Here is a 27290-nt window from a genome sequence, read left to right as displayed (position 1 = left end):
AAAAAAAAACAAAAAAACAAAACCAATGAAGGATTCATGTAACACATGCTGAAAAAAACAATGAAGGATTCATGAGTTGAGAGAAGAGCTGGGAGAGGTTGCTTACTGATCACGATCACGGGCAAAACAGACTCAAAATGAGAATATTCATTGAATTTATTACTAACAGGGTCAGAGCAAAAGAGTGAGAAGTAAAATAATCTTAAAAACACCTTTCTGCAATGCAGTTTGGTACCAAGACCAAATCCCTTTCCCCATTTGTAAACAGAGGCTATTACTTATACTAAGATATTAAATCTCCCTCTCTCTACCTTTGGCTTTGTAAACTTCTGTCATGAGTGGTTTTTGAAATAGGTTTTACATCATGTACTTACAGTTAAATACAATAAATAAAGTATTTATACTCAGTATATAGATACAACCATACTAATGCTCTTTTACTAAAATTACTAAATTGCAATCTTAGTAATAAAAGCAGGAATACTGTGCACAATTTTTTTCTAACACTGAACAACCAAATACATTTTGAAAACAGGGTAACAGCCTTTTATATTTATAGTCATAACAGTTTACATGTTAAATATAATCAACTCCCAAGTTATCAAAAGCAACAGCATTTAAAAAAAATTAAGCACTTTGACCATAACATAGCAATTTTAAAAGCAACTACTTTCAAACTGAGCAACTGCATTCAAGAACTGGTGTCATATATAAAGAACTTAAACTTTAAAAGTAAATAGAAGCAAAGCAAGGGACTTTGACTAAAATAGGCTAAGAATAGCCTATGTTGCAAACTACTCAGGATACAACAGTAAATTCAATAAGGCACAATAAGGTTCAATAAGGCAAAATGCCAGGTCCTGCACTTGGGTCACAACAACTCCATGCAGTGCTACAGGCTAGGGGAAGAGTGGCAGGAAAGCATCTCAGCAGAAAAGGATCTGGGGGTGTTGGTTAATGGTGACTGAACATGAGCCAGCATTGTGCCCAGGTAGCCAAGACGGCCGATGGCATCCTGGCCTGTATAAAAAATAGTGTGGACAGCAGGACCAGGGAAGTGATTGTCCCTCTGTACTCAGCACTGGTGAGGCGACACCTCAAGTCCTGTGTCTAATTTTGGGCTCTTCACTTCAAGAAAGACATTGAGATGCTGGAGCATGTCCAGAGGAGGGCAATGAAGATGGTGAAGTGGCTAGAGAATAAGTCATATGAAGAGAGGCTGAGAGAGTTGTGGTTGTTTAGCCTGGAGAAAAGGAGGCTCAGGGGTGACCTTCTCACTCTCTACAGCTACCTGGAAGGAGGTTGTAGCAAGGTGGAGGTCAGTCTCTTCTCCCAGGCAACTAACAATAAGACAAGAGGACATAGCATCAAGCTGTGCCAGGGGAGGTTCAGGTTGGACATCAGGAAGAATTTCTTCACTGAAAGTGTGGTTAAGCTTTGGAATAGGCTGCCCAGAGTGGTGGTGGAGTAACCATCCCTGGAGGTGTTCAAGAAATAACTGGGTGTGGCACTTAGCACCATGGTCGAGTTGACAAGGTTGAGATTGGTCAAAGGCTGGACTAGATGATCTTAGAGGTCTTTTCCAATCTTAGTGATTCAGTGATTCAATGATTCTAAATTTTATTTAATATGATGGCAGAATGTAGCATCTGTACTGGTCCTTATTTCTGAAGTCTCATGAGAGTTGTTTTAATCTTCAAATGAAGCCATGCCACATTATTTACTCAGCCATACTGAATGTTTTGAACTTAATTTTATAAAAATCTTATGAATTTAAGTATAAAAGTGAAATGTAGGTTAATTAATTTTTATTAAATGTCACCTCATGGCAGCGTCAAGAGGATATGGAAAAACAATTACGACTAAAAAGCATGTGTACTATGCAAAGATTGAATGGTCCAAGCTAGAAACCAATAATGCTGTACATTGCTTCACAACAGAATAGTAACTGATTTTACAAACTTAGTGGTCTCAGAATTATTCTAAACATTAATTATATAGAAACAAAGCTGATAAAACTAGTTATTACAAAATATTATGCCTTTGACTTCCCAAATGATTCAAAGTTCAGGCATAAGTGACTTCATCTTGTATTTATTTTCATAACTCTTGGGTAAAATATAACAACTGTTCAATAGTGCACAGCATCAAAGTAAAACAGCAACTACTGTGAAGCAGCCATTGCTAATAAGAGAAAATGTAAAGAAAGGACTGGCATGATGGTTTTGACTGAGATAATTTTTTCCACAGCAGCTTCTATGGGTGTATTGGGTTTGTGTGGCAAGGTTTTGGTAGTGGGGGGGATACATGGGTGGCTTCTGTGAGAAGCTGATAGAAGCTTCCCTTATGTCTTACAGAGCCAATGCCAGTCAGCTCCAAGATGGACCTACTGCTGCCCAAGGCTGAGCTCATCAGTGAAAGTGGTAGCACCTCTGGGATAACATATTTAAGAAATGAAGTTATTGCACAGAAGCAATTGCAGCCAGAGAAGAGAGGAGTGAGAATATGTGAGAGAAACAACTCTGCAGACACCAAGGTCAGTGAAGAAGGAGGGGAAGGAGGTGCTCCAGGCACTGAAGCTGATTCCCCTTCAGCCTGTAGTGAAGATCATGGTGAAGCGGGCTGTCCCCCTGCAGCCCATGGAGGTCCATGGTGGAGCAGTGATCTACCTATAGCCTATGGAGGACCCTATGCCAGAGCAGATGAATGTGCCTGAAGGAGGCTGTGATGCCATGGAAAGCCTGTGCTGGAGCAGGCTCCTGTCAGGATCTGTGACCCTGTTAGGGACTCACACTAGAGCAATCTGTTCCCGAAGGACTGCAGCCTGTAGATGGGTCCTACACTGGAGCAGTTAATGAAGAACTGTAGATCATGAGAAGAAGTCACATTGAAGAAGTTTGTGGAGAATTGTTTCCTGTGGTAGGGACCCCACACTGGAGCAGGGGAAGAGTGTGAGAAGTCCTCCCCCTGAGGAGGATGCAGCAGCAGAAACAAAGCATGATAAACTGACCACAACACCATAATGTAAACACCATTGTTAGTTTCCTTTTCTTTTTTATTGGCTTCTGGTGAATTTTTTTCACACCAACTGCCTTGGCTGGTGTGGGGTGATTTTTCAGGTTTTAGTGTTTGCTCAGCTTAGACCTTAATGACTGTCCTACTGATGTGCTAATGGTTTCTCTCTGCAAGAAGCTGAGCTCTTTTGTTTTCCTCTCCCCAAGGCAAGGGGGAAGGTAGATTTTTGGTGTGTGGTTTTGGCCCAAGTGACAGTTGCAGAGAGATGGGGGATGGGGAGGCTGGCAGTTCTTTTTGCTGGGAGGTGCTTGGGTTTTGGGGGTTGTTTTGCCCCCGTTTTCTTTTTTTTTTCTTTCTGCTCAGGACAGCACTTGACTTTTGCCCTGACTCAGGGAGGGCATGGGAAGAGAAGAGCTCCGGGGTTCATTTTGTTTTTGGCCAAGTCATCTAGCTGCCTTTGGCCCTGGTTCGCCTCCATTCCCTCATGCCCTGTTCTGCCCACGGCCTGGACTTGCCTCGGATTTCATTAGAGAAGCTTCTACCATCTGTGGAGGAACTTTTGAGGGGAAAGGCTGGTCTTCTACCCTCCTCCTTCTCTGTGCCAGTGGTAGTTTATACTCATTGATGAAGAAGGGGAGTTCCAGCCAGAGCCAGTCTATGACAGCATGAGTCCACAGGAGGAATGACCTTCCCCCTTTCTCCTTTCCCCCTTCGGTGGGGGTCCCAGTTCGGCATGCAGGCCCCACAGATGCAGCGGCTGCCAGAGCCCAACAGCGCCCCCTGGTGACCGATAGTGAGGCACTGCAGCCCCTGCCTCCCGAGGCACCAGCATCCCCTGATGAGAGTAGTTATAACTGTGCTGAAAGGCAAAGAAGTACTTAATTGTGTTCGGTGAAAGTTGGGTTATGGGATTGGTGCTTGTTTGTTTGTTGTATTACCTATATATTTATTCTTTAGTAAAGAGCTATTATTTTTCTTTTCCACACCTTTTGACTGGAGCCTCTTAATTTCAAAGTTATAATTACTTGGAGGGAGGAGCTCAGTTGTTTTTCCCATATTCTGCCCTCCTAATGGAACATTTCTACCTTGTTAAACTGAGACAACCATAAAAATCACAAAGTAATTCAGGTTGGAAGGGACCTCAGGAGGTCACACTCCTGAGTGCCACAAAAAAAAGACCTCAGAAACCAGAGAGGGAATGAAACAAAAGGAAGAACAACTATCAAACTTACCATGGACTTGATTGATTTCTGAATTCTGAGAAAGAATTTCATCTGCTAATTTCTGAGCAGTTGGCAACACTTCTGTGTGGTGCACTGTGATCAAATACTGTACAAATTTTTGTAGTTGGTCTCTGTTCATTTGAAACAGTGTCTCTGAAATGGGAAGATGCAGTTTGACCTGATCTGGCTTGCGGATCCGATATAAAGAGAGTGCCACAACGTGGGCACAGTAAAATATGTCCTTGTTTCCACAGCTACAGGTCACTGAGGTAATCTTGCAACGATCAAAGCTGATAGCTACATTGCAAAGAGTTTCTGGCTCCGATTGCATTGCACGGTCTGTCACTGTGCCACTCAAGTGGAAACCTGTGAAGGGAAAAAAGGAGGTCTTACATTATTAAATCCAGTACCATATCTTATTATCAATACCCTTTCATTAATCAAGTAAAAGTCATCATCTATTGCTGAGAAATAATATAACTTAAAGAATTTGCTTTAGTTACAAATGTGATGAACCTTTTCTTTCATTCATACCCTTTTCATCTCAACTAAAATCAAAAGGAGCTAGTTTACAAGCCCTCTTTGCTATTCCATCACAACCTTCATAAAAGTTTGAGAGTAAGAAAAAGTTATTTGGTAAATGATAGCTGCAGAAGCAGAGTTGCATACAATTAAGACCAATGTGAAACTCCCAGTAGTTCAGCAAGCTGGCAGCAATTTTCCAAACCTCACACCAGAGAGCCTGCACCTACCAGCAAATTTAACCATTCTCTCAATAAGTAAGAGGAAAGTAGTGCACTCTAGTGGCACAAACCCTGGTCCTAATCTCAACTCTGCCACCAATTCACTGACATAAGTTAGTTAACCTCATTGCTTTCACCTCTCCCCTCAGTGAGCTGATGCTAAAGCTTCAACCCAAGCAATTTTGTAGGGCAGCTATGTTTGTGTAGCTCTTTGGAGATGGAAACTGCTGCGGTTACTGATACACAGCAAATCAGATTTATAATACTGAATGAGATACACATGCACTGTTTCAGAAGTGTGCATTTCCACTTGGCACCATAGTGCAAGGTAAAAGACCTGGGTTATCTTATATTGTAAGAAGGTATACCATAAGAAAAATTTTCACTTCAGCCACTACTCCACAAAGCAGCCTGTTGAACCAAGGTCTCAAACTATTCTCTGAAGATCAGATCTAAATCTATCTCTGTTTTCCCAATATAAAGACCAAGATTTGGCTCTCAATAGTTTATCACTGCAGAATTTGTATGTTTCTTTTGGATTTTATGTAAACATGACATTGATTTTTGGTTCAATCATAAAGTCAGAGGTATAGATACAAAGCAATACAAACAAATTACATATTCTGTATCAGTATTAAACTTGAACAGACTACAACATAAAATCTAAACCAGATATTACAAGTAAGGTGGTATACATTAACTATTTTTAATGGAAATAATATAAAGCCACGTTCCCTCAAAGTCCAAAACTGATGGAGTATTCTTCTATTTAAAGAAAAGTGTGTTGTAGGAAGCAGTATCCTCCCTCTGCCTTTCCCTTTGGTTTTTAAATAATCATAGCATGCTCCCATGAGTGTCCTCTCTCAGAAAAAAGGTTTGTTAAAACTTATGCAGTTCTATTTCAGGTTAATTTCCAGCAAATGAGATATGTGTTGGTGGTCTCAAAAAAAATTGTATGGGAGATATCTTTTTTTAAATATAACTTTCCTATGAAGCATGCATAAAACTCTCTCATCTATGACCTGAGGAAAAGCCTAACACTTGAACACTCAAAAAGGGCCTGATCCTACTCCTTCCTGCTTTCAGTAAGGAGCTGTATTGGGTCTGGTTGAGATGGTGTTCATTTCCCCATAGCAGTCCTCAAAGTGCTGTGCTGTGCTTTGCATTTTGCATTGGTAGCCAGAAAAGTGTTGATAACACATCAGTGTTTTGGCTACTGCTGAGCAGTGCTGGCACAGCCTCAGGGCTGTCTTTCCAACATTCTGACCCACATTAATAGGCTGAGGGTGGGCAAGATCCTGGCAGGGGGCACAGCTAGGCCAGCTGACCCAAACAGACCAAAGGGATATCCCAGACTGTATGATGTCAGCTCAGATATAAAAGCTGAGGGAAGGAGGAGGAAGGGGAGGCATTCTTTATTTACAATGTTTGCCTTCCAGAGCAACCGCTACGAGTGCTGCAGCCCTGCTTCCTGGGAAGTGGCTGGACATTGCTTGCTGATGGCAAGTAGAGAATAAAATAATGGGGTTTTTCCCCTTTGCTTGTGTGTGCACAAACTTTTACTTTTGCTTTGGTAAACTGCCTTATCTCAACCTATGAGTTGTTTTCCATCTTATTTTCTCTTCCCTGTCCAGCTGAGAAGGGGTAGTGATAGAGTGGTTTGCTGGGCACCTGGCATCCAGCCAAGGTCAACCCACCACAGTCCTTCTTGGTGCCCAGTGTGGGGTGAGACAGTGGCAGTTATATATTAACAATGATATAGTAATAGTAGTTATTGAGTATCAAGCTCCTGTCGGGGACACAGAGTTTGTCAGCTGTACTGCTTGTCTATTTTGCTGAGTTTGGGAACATGTTAATACAAAAAATGTCTCTGTACTTTGCCCTTCTATTGATGGCCTTGTTGTGCTGGGGGAGATATCTTGCCAAGAGGATGAGGGAATACATCTCCCTCTCCCTACCCGGGATTGATGTGGATGGTTTTATAATGCAGGCTCTCGTGGTCCTTGTTCACCCTTACTTGAACTGTTTAATACTATCAATTAATACTGTTGGCACACTATGGAGTTCATGGAATCTGGTGTTATCCTGGTGTAAGAGAAAATAAATTTTAGGTGAGGATATATTGAAATGTGCCCTGAGGCATCGAGTTCCCAGCTGCAAGGGTGTGTGGAAGGATCTGGGCAGGTTCCTGAGGCAGTTATCACCTCTCATTACCTTGGACTTCACACCAGAACAGGTATTCAACCCTGGCAAACTGACATGTCACCTGATGGAAGGGTGCCTTGCCTACCCCAATGAAAACCAGCAGCCTCTTGCCCTGTACTGGGGCCTGGCCCGTGCCTATCAAGCCACAGTTCAATACTTTCAGAGGACTGTGGTTGAGGCAGGAACCCAAACTGCAATGGAGGACACTATGGCTGAGATAGGGACTCAAACTACAACTACAGTAATTGCCCCAGTAGAGAAAAAGAAAAGTGGATAAGGAGAACTACAGGTCCATGTCATCAACTAGAAAGGCTGGAAGAAGAAGGAGAAGAAGAAGAAGAAGCAGGAAAATCAGGAAAGGAAGGGTCTGATCAACAAGCCAGTCCTTCAACAAAGAAAATGAAGAAAAGAGTGAGACAAATCAAATGGGAAACTGAAGTTAGCCAGTCCCTGATCTCATCAGAACTTTGAGACTTGTGAAAAGATTACAGCCGCCAGCCAGGTGAGCGGATTCCTACCTGGCTGCTTTGATGCTGGGATAATGGGGCCAATAGTTAGCAATTGGAAGGTCATGAAGCCCAACAGCTGGGATCCCTTGCAAGAGAACAGGAAAGAGGAATTGGAAAAGAGGCAGCAATTTGGAGTCTCTGCAGATGGCTCCTCTCCAGTGTGAGAGCAAGGTATCCATTTAAGGAAGATCTTGTGAACTCCACAGGAAGGTGGACCACTGCAGACAAAGGTATCAAGTACTTGAGAGAATTAGCAGTGCTGGAAGTCATCTACGGTGATCTAAAAAAATTATAACATTCAGAGGATGTCCCTTGCACACAAGCCACATGGAGGAAGGTGATTCAAAGTGCCTCTGCATCATATTCCAACAGCTTGGTAGCATTGTATTACCTGCAAATGGATACACCAGCTGCAGAGGTGACATCCTCTTGGATCTGAAACATAGAAGAAATTGTGTACTTCCACATCTTTAGGGGCCAGCACCTCAGCTCTTAGGGGCAACCCAGGAGACTGGTCCTCTCCTGCTCCAGTCAGAGGGAAAGGAAGCCCCAGGCACAGGGCACGTGGTGAACTCTAGTTCTTTCTGCATGACATGTGTCGTGGTTTTGCCCACCAGCCAGTCCCTGGGGCTGAAGATGGTTTTGTCCAAATCTTTAGTAACGCCTTTGCTAATTACATATTTAAGAAAATGGAAGAGAAGGTTGGTGGCGCAGTTGAAATTAGGTAGCCATGTAGGAGCAGCAGCAGGCCCTGAGTGGGACCCAGGCCCCCTCCTCCCCCTGCCCTGAGCCAGGGGCAGGTGTGGCACTGAAGCCCCGCTTCTCTCATGTAAGAGAGTAAAGAAAAAAAACTGTAAAGAACTGACTGCTTGGACAAAAACCACTGCAGAAGAATTCCGGCAGAGAGATAATGAATTGTTCAAGGCCAAAGCTGCAGCAGGAGAGAGAAGTTCGAAGGGGGGCCTGCTTCTCCCCCCTCTCTTGCTCTCTCACTTCAGCAGGGAAAAGACTGAAAAATAAAAACCCTGCCACCTGTGAAAGTTTGTTGGGGTGAGAAGACCCCCATGTTGCTCGTGGAGGAGTCTACACTGCAGTAAGTTAATGCACAAAGAAGCTGAGACTTCATGAGAAGGACTGAAATGAAGCAGAGTCCTGTTGAAGATTTATGACCCTGAGAGGGATGAGGCTTACGCTGGAGCAGGAACGGCTTGGGTAAGCTTGGGATCTCAGTGAGAGATCCATGCTGCTGGTGGCTGGAAATTTGTAACCCTGAGAGAGACGAAACTTATGCCGGAGCAAGGACGGCTCGGGTGAGATGTTGGAATCCGTGTGTGGGATCCATGCTAGACCCATGTCGGAGAGGTCTATCAAGGACTGTTCTCCCGTGGGGAGAGACCTCACAGGAAAACAGGGGTGGACTCAAAAGCCATTATCCCCTGTGACTCTGTGGTGAAGATCCATGGTAGACAAGTGTCCCCTTGCAAGCCCATGGAAGACCCTTCAGGTCCTGAGTAATCCCCCAGCCTCCGGTCTTAACCCAGGAGGGGGTTAGGCCCAGCCCTGGAGGCCGACGTAGACAAGAGAGAGAAAGAAAAAGAGTTCCAGATGCGACAAAAAAAGGAGTTATCATCCTGAGATAACAGAAGAGCTTTGGAGTGCTGCAGAGTTATTGAAAGACCTGGACCTCTGAGAATGGAGAAAGAGACTGCTTTTCCTCCTTGGACTGATATAAAGGGGGGAGAAGTATTTCTGTAAATATATAGTACTTTTTACATAATTAGAATTGTTGTAAATATAGTTCTTTAGTTTTTGTCTTATTAGTAATAAATGTTAATATTATTTTTCCCCAATCAAGTCTCTTTTGTCTGCATAAACCTTCTCTCAACTAATAGTAATTGTGTGGGGGGTGAGAGCAAATTGACCCAGAGCAAAACCACGACAACATGAAAGGGGAAAGACATCAGCAAGTGAATTGTGACCTCACCTTTAAGTTGGAAGCCCATGTATGTGAACTGAGAGGTAAGAGAGCTCTTAAGAAGGCGCCAGCCAAGAAGGCTGTCACTGTAGTTGCTGTAGAGACAGAAGGCGGCAATCAGTGATCTCCAAACATAGATCCCTTGATCCTGGTGAGGGGACTTCTGGGCTGGCACTGCAAGGGTCAGATAGTGAATACTCTGACCAGGAATGGGAATAGAGGGTCCCTGTCTTTGGCCAGGAGGAGGAAAGAGATGACTGGGCATACTGGACTGATGAGATTCAATGGCCTGGCACACCAGATCCACAGAAGTATGAAGGTTTAGTAGATACTGGTGCACACTGATGCCATCAAGGCATGGGAATGCAGAACCTATTGGATTGACAGGGGCATGCCAGGAGTTGCCTGTATTAGAGGTTGAGTTTAACAGGGGACAAGTGGGAAAAGCACCCCATTGTGACTGGCCCAGAGGCCCCTTGTATCCTTGGCATTGACTGCCTCAGGAGGGGGTAATTCAAGGATCCAACTGGGTACTGATAGGTTTTTGGTGTAGCCACTGTGAATAAAGAAGATAAAAAAATTATCTACCCTGCCTGGCCTCTCCCTTCATCGTGGGATTGCTGCAAGTTGCAGAATAGCAGGTGCCAATTGCTACCAGGTCAGTGCACCAGTGGCAATATTGCACAAACTGATGGCTGCCATCCATGAGCTGATTCATCAACTGCAGAGCCAAGGAGTGATCAGCAAGACTCACTTGCCTTTTAATAGTCCTGTATTGCCAGTGCAAAAGGGTGATGGAGGGTGGAGGTTAACAGTAGACTATCGTGGCATGAACCAAGTGACACCACCGCTAAATGCTGCTGTACCGGAAATGCTGGAACTGCAATATGAACTGGAGTTGAAGGCAGCCAGGTGGTATGCTGCAACTGACATTGCCAATGCATTTTTCTCAATTACTTTGGCAGCAGAGTGCAGACCACAGTTTGCTTTCACGTGGAGGGATGTCCAATACACCTGGAATTGATTGCCCCAGGGGTGAAAACACAAACCTACCATCTGTCATGGACTAATCAAAACTGTATTGGAACAGGGTGATGCCCCTGAACATCTACAATACATCGACAACATCATTGTTAGGGGCAACAAGGCAGAAGAAGTGTTTGAGAAGGGAAAAAGAATAATTCAGATTCTTCTGAAAACTGGTTTTGCCATAAGCAAGGTCAATGGATCTGCACAGGAGATTCAGGGGATTGAAAAGAGGCAGGAAACTCTCAGCCTCTGGCAGTAACTGTTGTCAAGTGTGAGGAAGAGAGATCTTTGTAAGGATCCATGTACAGCAAGGACAGTGGAACACGATGGAACAAGGTGTCAAATGCTTCAGAGAATTAGCTGTACTGGAGAATATCTTTTCAGAAGATGAAAGATACCCTAAAAGTCCAGACGGTGTACAGTGCAAATACCAGATGTGGTTAAAATTTGCACAGCTTGTGCCAGAAATGCATTCCTGCTACTTAGCAATGTTGCAATGGAGAGAGGGAGAGGACAAGGTGGGTGCATTGGTTAGTAAACTCAGGATTTATGAGGATACTGTCACTGCCCCATTATGAGCCCATGTCTCATCTGTGGAAACAAAGGTGGCCAAAAATATCCAAAGCCTGGAAGAGAAAATTGAAGAGGGCCACCAGAAGCAAAGAGAGGAATTTAAGGAAGGAATCTTCCATATCTTGCCAGGACAAACAAGAATCTCTGCTATCAGGAACAGGCATCCCCCCTACTAAGGAGAGAGGGTACACCATCTATGGTTTTACCTCCATGAGCATGGAGAAGATATGAGAAGGTAGGATGGAAACCCCATCTCTTCCTTAGCAGCCCGGATACGTGAATTGAGAAGAGGAACAAGTACCACAATAAACTCTTCAAGGATAAATGCTGCTGCGGTCTCTCATGGGCAAGACTCCAGACGGTATAGGAGTTATGATCCTTTTGAAGGGACCACCAGGGTATATTTACAGGAAGAGAGCAATGAGTACCATGACCAGAACTAAGGGGGCCCTGCCTCTAGCCAGGTAGAGGAGAGGGACAATCGGGTCTACTGGACTGTGTGGATCTGATGGCCTGGCAAATCAGACCCACAAAGATATGAGGCTTTAGTTGACACTGGCGCACAGTATACCTTGATGCCATCGAGATATGTAGGGGCAGAATCCATCTCTATTTCTGGGGTGACAGGGGGCTCCCAACAGCTGACTGTACTGGAAGCTGAAGTAAGCTTAACCGGGAAGAAATGGCATAGACACCACATCGTGACTGAACCAGAGGCCCCATGTATCCTTGGCACAGACTACCTCAGGAGTAGGTATTTCAAAGACCGAAAAGGACATAGATGGGTTTTCGGGATTGCTACTGTGGAGACAGAAGAGATTAAACAGTTGAATTAATTGCTTGGCCTCTTGGAGAATCCTCCTTCTGTGGGACAGTTGAAGGTTGAGAACAGTAGGTGCCAATTGCCACCACAACAGTGCATCGTCGGCAATATTGAATGAACTGAGACTCTGTGATCCCCATCCATAAGATGATCTGTGAGCTGGAGACCCAAGGGGTGGTCAGCAAGATCCACTCACACTTCAACAGCCCCATTTGGCCTGTGTGTAAGTCTGATGGAGAATGGAGATTGACTGTGGACTACTGTGGCTTGAATGAAGTTACCCCACCGCTGAGTGCCGCTGTGCCAGACATGTTGGAGCTCCAGTATGAACTGGAGTCCAAGGCAGCAAAGTGGTGCCACTATTGACAGCTTGCTTTCACCTGGAGGGGTGTGCAGTACACCTTGAACCAAATGTCCCAGGAGTGGGAGCACAGTCCCACAATATGCCATGGATTGATCCAGGCTGCACTAAAGAAGGGTGAGGCTCCAGAACATCTACAGTACATTGACAACATCATCGTATGGAGGGACAAAGCAGAGGAGGTTTCTGAGAAAGGAAAGAAAATCATCCAGAGTCTCCTGAGAGCTGGTTTCACCATCAAAAAGGGTAAGGTCAAGGGATCTGCCCAAAGGATCCAGTTCCTGGGAGTGAAGTGGCAAGACAGACATCATCAGATCCCGAGAGAAGTCATTGAAGAGATCAGAGTGTCCCCACCAACCAGCAAGAAGGAAACACAGGCTTTCTCGGCGCAGTAGGCTTTTGGAGAATGTATATCCCTGAGTACAGTCAGATTGTAAGTCCTCTCTACCTTGTGACATGGAATAAAAATTATTTCCATTAGGGCCCTGAACAACAGCAAGCCTTTGAACAGATTTAACAGAAGATTACCCATGCAGTAGCCCTTTGACCAGTCAGATCCGGACAGGATGTAAAGAACGTGCTCTACACTGCAGCTGGGGAGAATGGCCCTTTCTGGAGCCTCTGGCAGAAAGTGCCTGGGGAGACACATGGACAACCGCTGGGATTTTGGAGTTGGGGATACATACAAAGGATATGAGGCCAGCTATATCCCAACTGAGAAAGAGATCATCACAAACTGCCCTGAAGGATAGAGTTTTGGACTATCCTTTAAAGAGGAAGAGGAGCAGGTGACACATGCTGAGGAGTCCCCACCATATAACCAGCTACCAGAAGATGAAAAGTGATATGCTCTCTTCACTGATGGTTCCTGTCGCATTGTAGGGACAAACCGGAAATGAAAAGCAGCCGTATGGAGTCCCACATAGAGAGTTGCAAAAGCAACCAAAGGACAAGGTGGGTCAAGTCAGGTTGCAGAGCTTAAAGGACTTCAGCTGGCTTTGAATATGGTTGAATGAGAGAAGTGGCCAAGACTCTATCTCTACACTGACTCATGGATGGTGGCCAGTGCTCTGTGGGGATGGTTAGAGTGATGGAGAAAGGCCAACTGGCAGCGCAAAGGGAAACTCATCTGGGCGGCTGAGATGTGGTGAGACATCGCTGCCAGGATAGAGAAGATGAGTGTGAAGGTCCGCCACATTGATGCTCATATACCCAGGAGTCAGGCTAATGAAGAGCATCATAACAATGAGCAGGTGGACCAAGCTGCCAGGATTAAGGCATCTCAGATAGATCATGCCCAACCAGTTACTCCAACAATATTGTCACTTAATTTGTCAGCATATAATTAAGAATTCAGAAGGTTAAAATTTTCCTGAACAGATGTCTCCAGAAATATTCACAGCCGACCTGCCTTTAATTCTCCACTCACATTCAGACACAAATGCAGGTCCTGGCTATCCTTTCCTCTCTCCTGACATTTATTGATGGTTCATTTTACAATCAGCAACATTTGTAAGCACAGATGCTAATCTAAACAGTTACAGCACTAATACAGTCAAGTTACCCTATAGGTTCACTGTGGTATTGTCCTGGTTTCAGCCAGGACAGGGTTAATTTTTGCAGTAACCAGGAGGGGGCTTGGCTAGGACCCAGAGGTTATTCTATACCAACTCACATCATTGCCAGGGGTGTGGGGAAGGGAGTCTCTTCTGAGGAGAGGGAGTTCCTTCTGGTAAGCCTGGCTGAGGGAAAGGTCAGGTATCAGGTATTGCCTATTGTCAGGGGTTTCTGTGGTGAGCAATAACATTTCTTTTCCTGTACCCTCTGTCATTAGTATCGTTGCTGTTACTGTTTGTTTTCTTATTTCATTGCTGTTTCCAGTAAATTGTTCTTATTTCAACCCATGATCTTTACCTTTTCTGCCTACAGTTCTCTCCAGCCTGGTGCAGGGGGGAGGAAGCAAGTGGCAGTGTGGTTTGGAGTTTCAGTGGGAACACTAAATTGGGGAGTACCATTCCTAAACCATGACAGGTATGTTGATCCTGACTGCACACCAGGTATCCATCAAAGCCACTCTATGACTCCTCTCTTCAGCTGGAGATGGTGGTGAATTTAACAAAAGGCTCCTAGGTCAAGATAAGGACAGGGAGAGATCACTTACTAATTACCACCACAGGCAAAACAGACTCAACCTGGGGAAACTGGTTTAGTTTATTACCAATCAAATCAGACTAGGGTAGTGAAAAATAAAACCAAATCTTAAAAACACCTTCTCCCCACCCCTTCCTTCTTCCTGGGCTCAACTTCACTCTTGATTTTCTCTACCTCTTCCCTGACAGTGGCACAGCAGGATGAGGAATGGGGGCTGCAGTCGGTTTATCACACATTGTTTCTGCTGCTGCTTCCTCCTCAGGGGAAGGACTCCTCACACTCTTCCCCTGCTCCAGTGTGGAGTCCCTCCCATGGGAGACAGTGCTTCATAAACTGCTCACCCATGGGTCCTCCATGGAGTCAGCAAACCTGCTCCAACATGGGCTCCTCTCTCATGGGTCACAGGTCCTGCCAGGAGCTTGTTCCAGTGTGGGCTCTTTATGGGGTCACAGCTGCTTTCAAGTGCATCCACTTGCTCCAGCGTGGGGTCCTCCATAGGCTGCAGGTGGATGTCTGCTCCACTATGGATCTCCATGGGTTGCAGGGGGACAGCCTACCTCACCACAGTCTTGATCATGGGCTGCAGGGGTATCTCTGCTTTCGCTCCTAGAGCACCTCCTCCTCCTCCTTCTTCACTGACCTTGTTGTCTGCAGTTGTTGCTCTCACATATTCTTACACCTCTTTTCTCTGGCTGCAATTGCTTCTGCGCTGTAACTTCTTTCCCCTTCTTAAATACATTATCTCAGAAGTACTACCACCATTGCTGATAGGCTTGGCCTTGGCCATCTTGGAGCCAGCCGGCATTGGCTCTGTCAGACGTAAGGGAAGCGTCTATCAGCTTCTCACAGAAGCCACCCATGTAGCTCCCCTGCTACCAAAACCTTGCTATGCAAGCCCACACTTTTTAAGTTACAGAGAATTTAAAATAAAAAATCATCTGCCTTTGCAGGCTCAAATGCAGAAGCTCTGTATTAACAACGGTGCAGTGATGTCCTATGCCTGGTAATTATGGTGAAATATTTTCCTCTTCTTTTTCTATTTGTGTATTTAAAGAAATTGTTGCTACTAAATATGACCTTTAAAAAGGTTTCAATGTCTGTGTATGCTGGTTTTGGTTGGGATAGAGTTAATTTTCTTCACAGTGGCTGGTATGGGGCTGTGTTTTGGATTTTTGCTGAACATAGGGTTGATAATTTAGGGCTTACACAGAGTCAAGGCCTTTTCTACTTCTCATGCCACCCTGTCAATGAGGGGGCTGGGGGTGTAAACAAAGTTGGGAAGAAGCACAGCTGGAACAGCTGACCCCAACTGACAAAAGGGATATTCCATATCACATGACATCATGCTTAGTATAAAAAGTGGGGGAAGAAGAGGTGAGAGGGGGGATGTTTTAAATGAAGGTGTTTGTCTTCTGAAGTAAAGGCTACATGTGATGGGGCCCTGCTCTCTTGGAGATGGCTGAACACCTGCCTGCCCATGGAAAGCAGTGAATTAATGCCTAGGTTTGCTTTGCTTGTGTGCACAGCTTTTGCTTTCCCTATTAAACTGACTTTATCTCAACCCACGAGTTTTATAGCTTTTTATCTTACAATTCTTTCTTCTATCTGCTGGTGGGGGAGCAGCTGCATGGGGCTTGGTTGTTGGCTAGGATTAAATCACAACTGTAACTAAACAATTCAGGAAATTTCAGCTCAGAAGCCATAGTACAACTTAAAATTTAACCTACCAGACATCAATTCTCCCCCTCTACTCTCTCCTTGTGAGACCCATCTGGAGTACTGCATCCAGGTTTGGGGCCCCCAGCACAGAGTGTTGGAGTGAGTCCAGAGGAGGGTTATGAAGATGATCCAAGGGCTGGAGCACCTCTCCTATAAAGATAGGCTGAGAAAATTGAGGCTGTTCATTCTGGAGAAGAGCAGGCTCTGGGGAGACCTCATTGTAGCCTTTCAGTACTTTATTGGGGGCTTATCATAGAATCATAGAATTAACTGGGTTGGAAGAGACCTCCAGATCATCAAGTCCAACCCTTGATCCAACCCCACTGTAATTACTAGATTATGGCACTCAGTGACACATCCAGCCTCATCTTAAAAACCTCCAGGGACGGTGAATCCACCACCTCTCTGGGCAGGCCATTCCAATGCCTGATCACTCTCCCTGTAAAGAACTTCTTTCTAATATCCAACCTAAACCTCCCCTGGCAGAGCTTAAGAACATGCCCTCTTGTCCTACTGCTGATTGCCTAGGAGAAGAGACCGACCCCCACCTGGCTACAACCTCCTCTCAGGTAGTTGTAGAGAGTGATGAGGTCACCCCTGAGCCTCCTCCAGGCTAAACAACCCCAGCTCCCTCAGCCTCTCCTCACAGCACTTGTGCTCAAGTCCCTTCACCAGCCTCGTTGCTCTTCTCCGGACCTGCTCCAGCCCCTCAATGTCTTTCCTGAACTGAGGGGCCCAGAACTGAACACAATACTCAAGGTGTGGCCTCACCAGTGCTGAGTACAGGGAAAGAATTACTTCCCTGCTCCTACTGGCCACACTGTTCTTGATGCAGACCAGGATGCCATTGGCCTTCTTGGCCACCTGGGCACACTGCTGGCTCATGTTCAGCCTCCTGCCAATCAGCACCCCCAGATCCCTTTCGACCTGGCTGCTCTTCAGCCACTCTGTGCCCAACCTGTAGTGCTGCATGGGGTTGTTGTTGCCAAAGTGCAGGACCCAGCACTTGACCTTGTTGAACTTCATCCTATTGGAATCAGCCCAACTCTCCAGCCTATCCAGGTCCCTCTACAGAGCCCTCCTGCCTTCCAGCAGGTCGACACTCCCTCCCAACTTGGTGTCATCTGCAAATTTGCTAATGATGAACTCAATCCCCTCATCTAAATCATCGATAAAGATATTAAACAGGACTGGGCCCAGCACTGATCCCTGGGGAGCACCACTGGTGACCGGCTGCCAGTTGGATGCAGCCCCAATCCCTACCACTCTCTGGGCCTGGCCCTCTGGCCAGTTCTTAACCCAGCACAGAGTGCCCCTGTCCAAGCCGTGGGCTGCCAGCTTTTCCAGGAGTATATTATGGGAGACAGTGTCAAAGGCTTTGCTGAAGTCCAGATAGACCACATCCACAGCCTTCCCCTCATCCACCAGGTGGGTCACCTGATCATCAAAGGAGATCAGGTTGGTCAGACAGGACTTGCCCCTCCTAAACCTGTGCTGGCTGGGTCTGATCCCTTGTCCATCCTGTAGCTGCTGTGTGACTGCACTCAGGATGATCTGCTCCATAACCTTGCCAGGCACTGAGGTCAGGCTGACGGGCCTGGAGTTTCCCGGCTCCTCCTTGCAGCCCTTTTTGTAGATCAGTGTGACATTTGCCAACTTCCAATCATCTGGGACCTCCCCAGAGAGTCAGGACTGTTGGTAAATGATGGAGAGAGGTTTGGTAAGCTCTTCTGCCAGCTCCCTCCACCCTAGGATGGATCCCGTCTGGTCCTATGGACTTGTGTGGATCCAGGTGGCTCAGTAAGTCACTATTTCCTCCTGGAACACAGGGGGGCTATTTGGCTTCCTGTCCCTGTCTACCAGCTCCAGAGGCCAGTTGTCCTGAGGGCCACCTGTCCTACTGGTGAATACTGAGGCAAAGTAGGTGTTAAGTACCTCAGCCTTCTCCTCATCCCTGTTAACTATGTTCCCCCCAAGTCCAACAAGGAATGGAGGTTTTCCTTGCACCTCCTTTTGTTATTAATGTATTTATAGAAGGACTTTTTGTTATCCCTAACAGAAGCAGCCAAATTGACTTCGAATTGTGCTTTTGTCTCTCTAATTTTCTTTCAGCATGACCTAGTTATACTTCTAAACTCATCCTGAGTAGCCAGACCTATTTTCCATAGTCTGTAAGCTCTCTTTTTATTCCTGATTTCCTTCAGAATCTCCCTGTTCAACCAAGCTGGTCGTCTACCCCACTGGCTTGCCTTTTGGCACGCTGGTACGGCCTGTTCCTGTGCACTCAAGACTTCCTTCTTGAAGCATGTCCATCCCTCCTGTATCCCTTTGTTTTCAAGGGGTTTTTCCCAGGGTATGCTCTGGACCAGTCTTCTGAAAAGGCCGAAATCTGCCCTCCGGAAGTCCAGCATAGAGGTTTTATTGGTGGCCTTCCTTGTTTCTCTGTGTATTGCAAACTCTTATTATTTCATGGTCACTGTGCCCCAGGCGGCCTACGACCACTACATCTCCCACCAGGCCCTTTCTGTTTGTAAACGACAAGTCTAGTGTGGCCCCACCCCTGGTAGGTTCATTTACCAGCTGGAACAGGAAATTACCCTCTATACACTCCAGGAATCTTTTAAACTGCCTCTTTTCTGCCATGTTGAGCTCCCAGCAGACATCTGGCAGGTTGAAGTTGTCCACAAGAACAGGGGCTGGTGATTTTGAGACATCTGCCAGCTGCTTGTAGAATAATTCATCCCCTTCATCATCCTGGTTGGGAGGTCTATAACAGACTCCCACCAGGATATCAGCCTTGTTGGCCTTCCCCCTGATTCTGGTCCACAGGCACTCAATCTTATCATTGGTGACCTCAAGTTCTACAGAGTCAAGAGACTCTCTAACATATAGAGCCACCCCTCCACCTCTCCTACCCTGCCTATCCTTTCTGAAGAGCTTGTAGGCGTCCATGGCAGCACTCCAGTCACGCGAGTAATCCTACCATGTTTCCGTGATGGCAACTACATCATAGCTTTCCTGCTGCACGATGGCATCCAGCTCCTCCTGTTTGTTGCATGCATTAGTGTACATGCACTTCAGCTGGGCTGCTGATTTTACTCTTAACTGGGGCTTTTCATCCCTGGGCTCCTCTTTGGAGAGCCTGGATTCAATCCCTTCCCCCTTTAAACCTAGTTTAAAGCCCTCTTGATGAGCTCCACTAACTTATGGTTTACAGTCCTTTTGCCCTTCCTAGATACATAAAACCCATCTGATTTAAGAAGACTGGGTACTTTGGACTTTGCCCCATGGTCAAAAAACCCAAAATTTTGATGGTGGCACCAATCCTTTAGCTACCTATTGATAAGGTAGACTTTCCTACTCTTCTCATTCATCTCCTCATTCGTTCTAGCAAGTACAGGAACTGAGGCAAATACTACCTGTGCGCCTGTCCCATGAACTGATCTACCCGGTGCCTTGAAATCCTTTTTGATTGCCCTGGCACTTCTTCTATTAATATCATCACTGCCAGCCTGGATTACCAACAGTGGATAGTAATCTGAGGCCTGAATTAGCTCAGGATGTCTCCTACCAAAGTCCCTCACCCTGGCTTCGGGAAGTCAGCAAACCTCCTTGTGGGATGGGTCTGGTCAACAAATAGGGCCCTCAGTTCCCCTCAAAAGGGAGTCACCTACCAAAACTACCCTTCTTTTTTTCCTTATAGCTGTAGTTGGGAGCTGTAGATGGGAGCCCCTGGTGGTCTAGTGGTTAAGGGCGCGGCGCTGTCACTGCCGAGGCCCGGGTTCGATTCCCGGTTAGGACACTCCCCGGGCAGATGGAGCTCGTTAGCCCTGTAAGGCAATCCATCTACGTCCTGAGGACCTTGCTGCCACCGTCCAAGCTCGCTTGGCCCCGGCAGATGAACCTTAGGATTAAAGGGTGGGCTCAGTTCTGCGCACACTGTGTCTCACCTAAAAAAATCCAATGCGCAGGCTGGAAGGTGTAAAGACCTTCCCCAGTTCTTCGTTCGCAAAGACTGGCCATTACAAAAATAGCTGTAGTTGTAACCTGTCTGGTAGACAGGGTGCAACTTGCAGACACATCTTCCTCTTGCCTGACTTCTACTTGACATTCTGAGTCTAGGGCCTTTTATCTGTTGTTCAAGGGCACCCAGGGAGGTGATGGGGGTCGAGAGGGTGTTCTTTTACCTCTCTGAACAGGGACCTGTTTCCATTCCCCCCCATCCACTCCGTTTGCTCCATCTGCCTGACGGCAGGAGGGAAAGGGCATCCCTGTCTCCTGCTGGACTTCCTTGGGGGTGAAAAGGGTGTGACTCCACCAGTCTATTTCCCTTTCACTTTCCCTAATGCTTCTCAGCCTCTCTACCTCTTCCTTGAGCTCTGCTACCGTGCACAGCAAATCATTTACCTGCTCGCCTCGCACACAGGTGCCTCTCGCACTGTCCTCTGTTACTGATGCCAGGCTCTAACAGTTTGCGCAGCCAGACCCCTGAATGGCTACATCCTTCTTGGAAGGTTCTGTCTGTGTCAACGCACTCCTAGTAGTAACAGTAGCAACGGAGACGTTTATATAGCCCTCTCTAGCACCTGCTAATGAGCCTGTCCTGCCTCTCTATCACCTGAGTCGGTTCCTGAGGAGCAGCCAAGTCCAGGCAGGAATCGCCAAGCCCAGGCAGTTCTTATCTCTACTCCATAATTTTCTGGGTTTTTTTCCCCCCTCAACTCAGAGAAGAACAAAAGGGGAGAGGAGAGGGGAAAGCGGTTTTCAGTAAGTGTTTAAAATCTGGCCAGAGTCAAAACCATGACAGAAAGGATGTCCAAGAGTTTCCTATTACTCTTTTTTTTATTTACACAATAGACAAGTATCATTCCTAAGAACCAAGACACTCCAATGGACTGGGCCTTTCTGATCATCTGACACACATGCAGGCTGCTCTGATGTGCAATCCAAACACTTCCCTGAGAATTTTGTAAAGTAGAGCATCACTATGTTGCCTGTCAGTGTAAAGAAATCCGCAGGCTGAAATATGTTGCTGCCTGCTCTGCATTCCTGATCAGTGTGGATTGCCGATGCTGGGAAGACTTTACGAGGGAGGTACTGCAGAAGAAAAGACCAACAAATTTCCCTCCTGCTGTTACACATGTGTGCACATACACACAGTTTGCATACAATCAGAACAACAAGAAAAATGTCCATCTTTCCCATTTTGGACCTGGTTAAAACATTCTATAAAGTAACAGGAGGATATTCTAATCTTAACTTTGTGCTGTTATGAGTATATATGTAATGGTTTAACCCCAACTGGCAACTAAGTACCATGCAGCCACTCACTCACTTCCCCCTCCCACCTCCCACAGAAGAATCAGAAAGCAAAAAGAAACTTTGTAGGTTGATGTAAGAATGGCTTTGTAATTGAAACCAAATAAAATATTATAATAACAATAATAATAATAGTAATGAAAAGGAGAGAGGGAGAGGAATAAAACTCAAGAGAAATAAGTTGCTCACCACCTGCTGACCAATGCTCAGCCAGTCCCCAAGCAGTGCTAAGCCCCTCCCAGCCAATTGCCCCAGTTTATATACTGGGCATGACATTCTATGGTGTGGAATATCCTTTGGCCAGTTCAGGTCAGCTGTCCTGGCCATGCTCCCTCCCAGCTTCTTGTGCAGCTCCTCACTGGCAGAGCATGAGACACTGAAAAGCCCTTCACTGAGGGTAAGCACTGCTCAGCAACAACCAAAGCATCAGTGTGTTATAAGCATTATTCTCATACTGAATCTAAAACACAGCACTGTGCCAGCTACTGAGAAGAAAATTAATTCTATCTCAGCTGAAACTAGGACATTATGCAAAGTGTCTTTTTTTAAGCAGTAAACTGATACTTTTTTAATTTTTTAACTTTTGTAGATTATAGAAGTAGTTGTGTAGTAAATGTAGATTTTAATGTAGCAGCATTCTCTCTTACCCTTAACATAGCAGTTTACACATACCCAACCCTATTATCCCATTTCATATCAATCCCTCTAAATTCCATTAGCATGTTTAGACTTCTTTTCAAGGAAGAAATGTAGAAAAACACCTCTGTTTAAGAAATCCAGCACCCTAGGCCTGCATCAGGAGATATCATGCAGACACAGCAAGTTTCAAGCCCAGAGCTTTGGAGGAACGCCAAGGGCTGTACGGGCTGTGAAGAAGATGAAGATGAGGAAGAAGGGGTCCCAAATGCCCCCAGAACCAATTCCCGAGGGAGGTGTGTTGGGTGGCAGAACTGGGCAGAACCAGGAGGTGGATAGATCTGGGATTGAATGGACCTTATTATAAAATCATAGAACCACTATCTTGGTGGGTGCATGTTGTGTGTATTCCCCTGGGCCTGAAGCCTCATTAAAGGACCAGCTCTTTTTATCGTATACACTAAATTGGCCTGGAGTCTTTTTCTCCACAGTCTTTTTAGGCAATAAAAGCATTCAAACAACATATCAATACCTCTGAAGATAAGGCAGTTCTGACACTACCAGTGAGGAAAGGCTGTCACAACTATTGAAATCCATGAAGCATATGATGGTGAGTGGAGCCTTTTCTCAAATGAATCAAGGCAGATTCAGAACAACAACAACAACAAAAAAAAAAAAACCCTACAACCCCCTCCCCCAGAAACTAATAAACAAAAAAATTCTATTTCTTCCACCATAAGCATATTTAACAAATGCAACCTCCTTGTAGTCCATATGAAGAGAAATTTGAATACCAAAATCATGAAGCAGAATCATAATTCTTCTAGGAAAAATCAATTTTTTTAATTCATTTATGTAAAATTAATTAATTAGAAAATAGAACTGTTACATTCCAGTTTTGCAAATTTAATATATTTTTCAAGTATTCTTGTGAGAGATAAAACTGGTTCAGAAAAGGAGATCTTATTTTCTTTTCAAGAGTAAGAATGTTGCAGTCCACACATTGAGCTTTGAAAGGGGATATTTGCTTTTTGCATGAAAGGACAATGAAAATTCCAAACTTTCTAAAACATGAAAAACAAAAGATGGTTGAATCAGGACAATATTTCATTTCTGGAAAAAGCTAAACAGAAAAAATAAATTGTCCAGAATATTAAGAGAATTAACCTTTATCTTTTCAGTCTTCCTTTCAAATAAATGAACACTGGAAAGTCCACAAGAATTATTTCTATTTCAGGTGAGTTTTAGGAATTTTGTTTTTAATCTAGCTGTCCCTGCAACCTTATTGTTAAGCATGTTTGGACAGGGAATTTTTATATGAACTAATTTTTAGAGTCAAACATACAAAGTTTTTCTGAGGACACTGGCAGGATTTATTGCTGTAATGAAATGGTAAGAGAAGGAGTAATTTCTTTTAAGATTTTCTACAATCTGACCAGCTCAAAACAAATAATACTTGTAATTATTCTTTCAGAGTTAATATTGAAATCAGAAGTAAAACTTACTGAAACAAACTACCAAACTTTAATTTTTTCTTAATTATCTGTTAAGCCTTAATAAAAAGAACAAAATTTCTTTGGATTCTGAGCTTCTGGTCTGGACATCTCTGATAAGAAAATCCCTTTCATAAATAACAGTAATAAGGGAAGCTTCCTCTGCTTTCAAGGGTAATGAAGAGAGAAAGTAACTGTAATCTAACCAAGAACCTATGCCTGCAACCTCTCATGAAGTTTGTTTTGCTTTTTCCTCTGGATTCCAAAGGCCCTAATCACCCCAGCACTGACCCACACTACCACTACTCCAGAGGGTGGAGAAAAAAGCTTCCAAGACAACAAAGGCAGCTTGCTAGTACTTGCGGCACTACAGAGTATTATTTATACTCACAATTAAACAAAAATCATCATCACTGGTGTGGTGTGGGAATATGTATTTCTCCCTTTATTATGGATTGCACAGGGCTGACTATTTTAATGCACCATGGAAGACAATTATTTAAGAGATTAAAAGTATACAAAGAAAAGCAGAGTATGCTAGGCATCCATACTCCATAAAGAAACTATTTTCCTTCTTTAATCAAAAGCAGTTCTTCAGTCATAGAACAGCTAGTGAAATGTACCAAATTTTAACCTTTTAAGTAGAGGAATAGAATGGAAGAAGGGTGAAGAAAGGATATATTAGAAAAATTAAGCCTTCAGGAAATCAGAAATTATTTGAAGCATAGTATTTAACAGTTGTTTAAAAAATGCATAACTAGGATTGGAATCATTATCCTGATTAAGAGCAGGAGCACATTGTTTATGTGTAAGTAAATACAGTCTGACAGCAATTTGTATGATCTATCAGAAAGAATCAACTGCAATTTTAATATGCATTATTTGTATTCTACATAATAGTCTATTTGATCTTTAAAGCCACTTCAGTGATAACACATTTATTTTCTTATACAGTGTACCTAGGCGAAGCACAGCATATTGCAGTTTGATGCTTCCCAAATCATATCACTCAACTTTTTAAATATTACTGTCATCGGGCTACTAGGCTTTGTTTACCAAAACAGCAGCTGTGCACACATTTCTACAGCAGCTGTAGTCAAAAATTTTAAGTAATACCATTTGGTGAAGTTACAATTCACTTAAAAAACAAAGAAAAAAAAAAACAAACAAGAAAATCTCCCCCCTCAAAAAAAGACCTAAAACCATTTCATCAAATCACTTACCATTGTATCTAGAAAAACTAAATATATGTAGCTTTGTGTTTTACTTTCTTTCACTAGCACTGACACAGGTACAGCATCTGGCCAAGTTTTAGCCTGAGCTGACATGAATGCTTTATACAAGACTTCAGGACATCAGAGCAGTTTCCCCTTGCTAGCAATCAAAACAAAAAGATTTTAAGAAACAAAACATATATACTTTTGTTTCATAAGCAATCAAAAAAACCCATCACAGAACAAATTATGTGAGAAGATTGCCCAATAAAAATGGAAGTCAACAAGTCTATTAAAGTAAAATACCTTCATGAATGGATCCTGAAGTGTCAGAAAAATTACCATTACAGGTTCTTTATGAACCATCTACCAGACCAAAAAGATAAACTCGCATGGTAAATATTTTCTCCTCTTCCTGTTTTGTATAAATCAGCTTTTAGAATGCTTATTGGGTTTGTGTGGCCATGTTTTGCTAGCAGGGGGGATATAGGAGTGGCTTCTGTGAGAAGCTGCTAGAAGTCTCCTTCATGTCTGGCAGAGCCAATGCCAGCCAGCTACAGGATGGACATGCCACTGGCCAAGGCTGGGACAATCAGAAATGGTGGTAACACCTCTGTGATAACATATTTAAGAAGGAAAAAAGTTATTGTGCAGATGTAATTGCAGCCAGAGAAGAGCAGGAGACAGAATATATGAGAGAAACAACTCTGCAGACACCAAGGTCAGGGGAAAAGGAGGGGGAAAAGGTGCTCCAGGTGCTGGAGCTGAGATTCCCCTGCAGCCCATGGTGAAGACCATGGTGAAACAGCTCTTTCCTTGCAGCCCTTGGAGATCAACAGGGATGCAGAGATCCACCTGGAGCCCATGGAGGAGACCCACCCCAGAGCAGGTGGATGCCTGAAGAGAAGGCTGTGAAGCCATAGGAAGCCTATGCAGGTGTAGCCACCTGGCAGGAACCTGCAGACAAGTGGAGAGAGCATGGAGAACCATGCTGGAGCAGGTTTCCTGGTAGGATTTGTGACCCTGTGGGGAACCCACACTGGAGCAGGCTGTGCCTGAAGGACTGCACCCTGTGGAATAGAACCCACTCTGGAGCAGTTCCTGGAGAACTGTTGCCTGTGGGTTGGACTACTGTCAGAGAAGTTTGTGGAGGACTGTCTCCTGTGGAACAGAACCCACTCTGGAGCAGGGGAACTACTCTTCTCCCTGAGCAGCAGCAGTAAAAACGTGTGATGAACTGACTGTAACCCCCATTCCCAGTCTCCCTGAACCGCTGAGGGGAAGGAGGTAGAGCCTGGAAAGGAGGGAGGGATGGGGGGAAGGTGTTTTCACAATTTATTTTACTTCTCATTATCCTTTTCTCATTTTGTTAGTAATAAATTCAATTAATATCCCCGAGTTGAGTCAGTTTTGCCTGTGATGTTATTTGGTGAGTGACCTCTCCTGGTCCTTATCTAAACTCATGAACCTTTTGTTATATTACCCCTCCCCTGTCCACTTGTGGAGGGGAGTGATAGAGTGGCTTTGATGGGTGCCTGGCATCCACCCAGGGTCAACCCACTACAGAAGGTTATATAAAAATAAAAGCTAAGGAGACACATATTTCATCACATACTGCATATTTCATCCCTAAGATAAAATAAGCCCTAATATAAAAGATTCAAGGAAACAAATATTAATGAAAAGGAATACCAGGATCCTGCTATTATATGATACTGTTTAGCTGCTGAATATTTGACAATGACCACTGCTGTCTCCTTCCATCTAGTTTGGAATCTTATGGAAAGATTGTGGTTTCTCTAAAGAAAACCAGTACAGGTTATATAGCAGAACAGGCCAGGAAAATCTCTGAAAAGATAACTAGTGGCAAAAATAGTGAACAATTAAAGAGCTTACAAATTTCAAGTTTGAACAAAATTCAGGAATTGGATATTCCTTTTTTTCAATGTGGATAAATAAGCACTGAGCAAGAAAAAAAAAATAGGTGTCTTGGTTTAATGCCAATATGTTTCAGGAGGTGGGACCTCTGAGAAGGTAAAACTCTCCTTCTCTTTTGTTTATATCCCTCCTCCAAATTACAATTTTTTTAAATTATGAGGTGTCTGAATGAAGTAGGAAAAATTATAAAAATTTTACTGGAAAATGGAGAACAAAACAGAACAAACAAACCCAAACAATAGCAGAAAAAATATCACCTAAACCACCCTCTCCCCTCTCGATTAAAACAAGAAGAACCAGGAGAAAAGTATTTCACTCGGAGTCCTATGTCGCCAAGATGACAGTGCGGGTCCTGATGGAGGTC

At 44.4% G+C, this 27290-nt stretch overlaps 1 protein-coding gene and 1 long non-coding RNA gene across 2 annotated transcripts in view; both read right to left on the bottom strand.

Annotated features, from left to right (window-relative positions):
* Nucleotides 1-27290, bottom strand: part of LOC114069007 (zinc finger SWIM domain-containing protein 6-like) — a gene marked incomplete at its 3' end in the record, with an annotated part of 80761 nt that overhangs the window by 4748 nt on the left and 48723 nt on the right. The window contains exon 2 of the mRNA XM_027905528.1: nucleotides 4248-4604. Within this exon, the coding sequence (XP_027761329.1) occupies nucleotides 4248-4604 (357 nt within the window). The remainder of the gene's footprint in view (nucleotides 1-4247; nucleotides 4605-27290) is intronic.
* On the bottom strand, nucleotides 15069-19116 carry LOC114069009. The gene is made up of 3 exons (XR_003573697.1): nucleotides 19105-19116; nucleotides 17201-17202; nucleotides 15069-15160 (listed from the first exon to the last, which is right to left on the bottom strand). It is a non-coding gene; the product is annotated as an uncharacterized LOC114069009 (long non-coding RNA).

Source organism: Empidonax traillii, unplaced genomic scaffold (genome assembly GCF_003031625.1).
Source record: "Empidonax traillii isolate 1590-97213 ecotype Southwest subspecies unplaced genomic scaffold, ASM303162v1 scaffold1161:size167190, whole genome shotgun sequence".
In the NCBI taxonomy this organism is placed as follows: Eukaryota; Metazoa; Chordata; class Aves; order Passeriformes; family Tyrannidae; genus Empidonax; species Empidonax traillii.
Note: the sequence above shows the minus strand (reverse complement) of the source record. Positions and strands in the feature narration are given on the sequence as shown.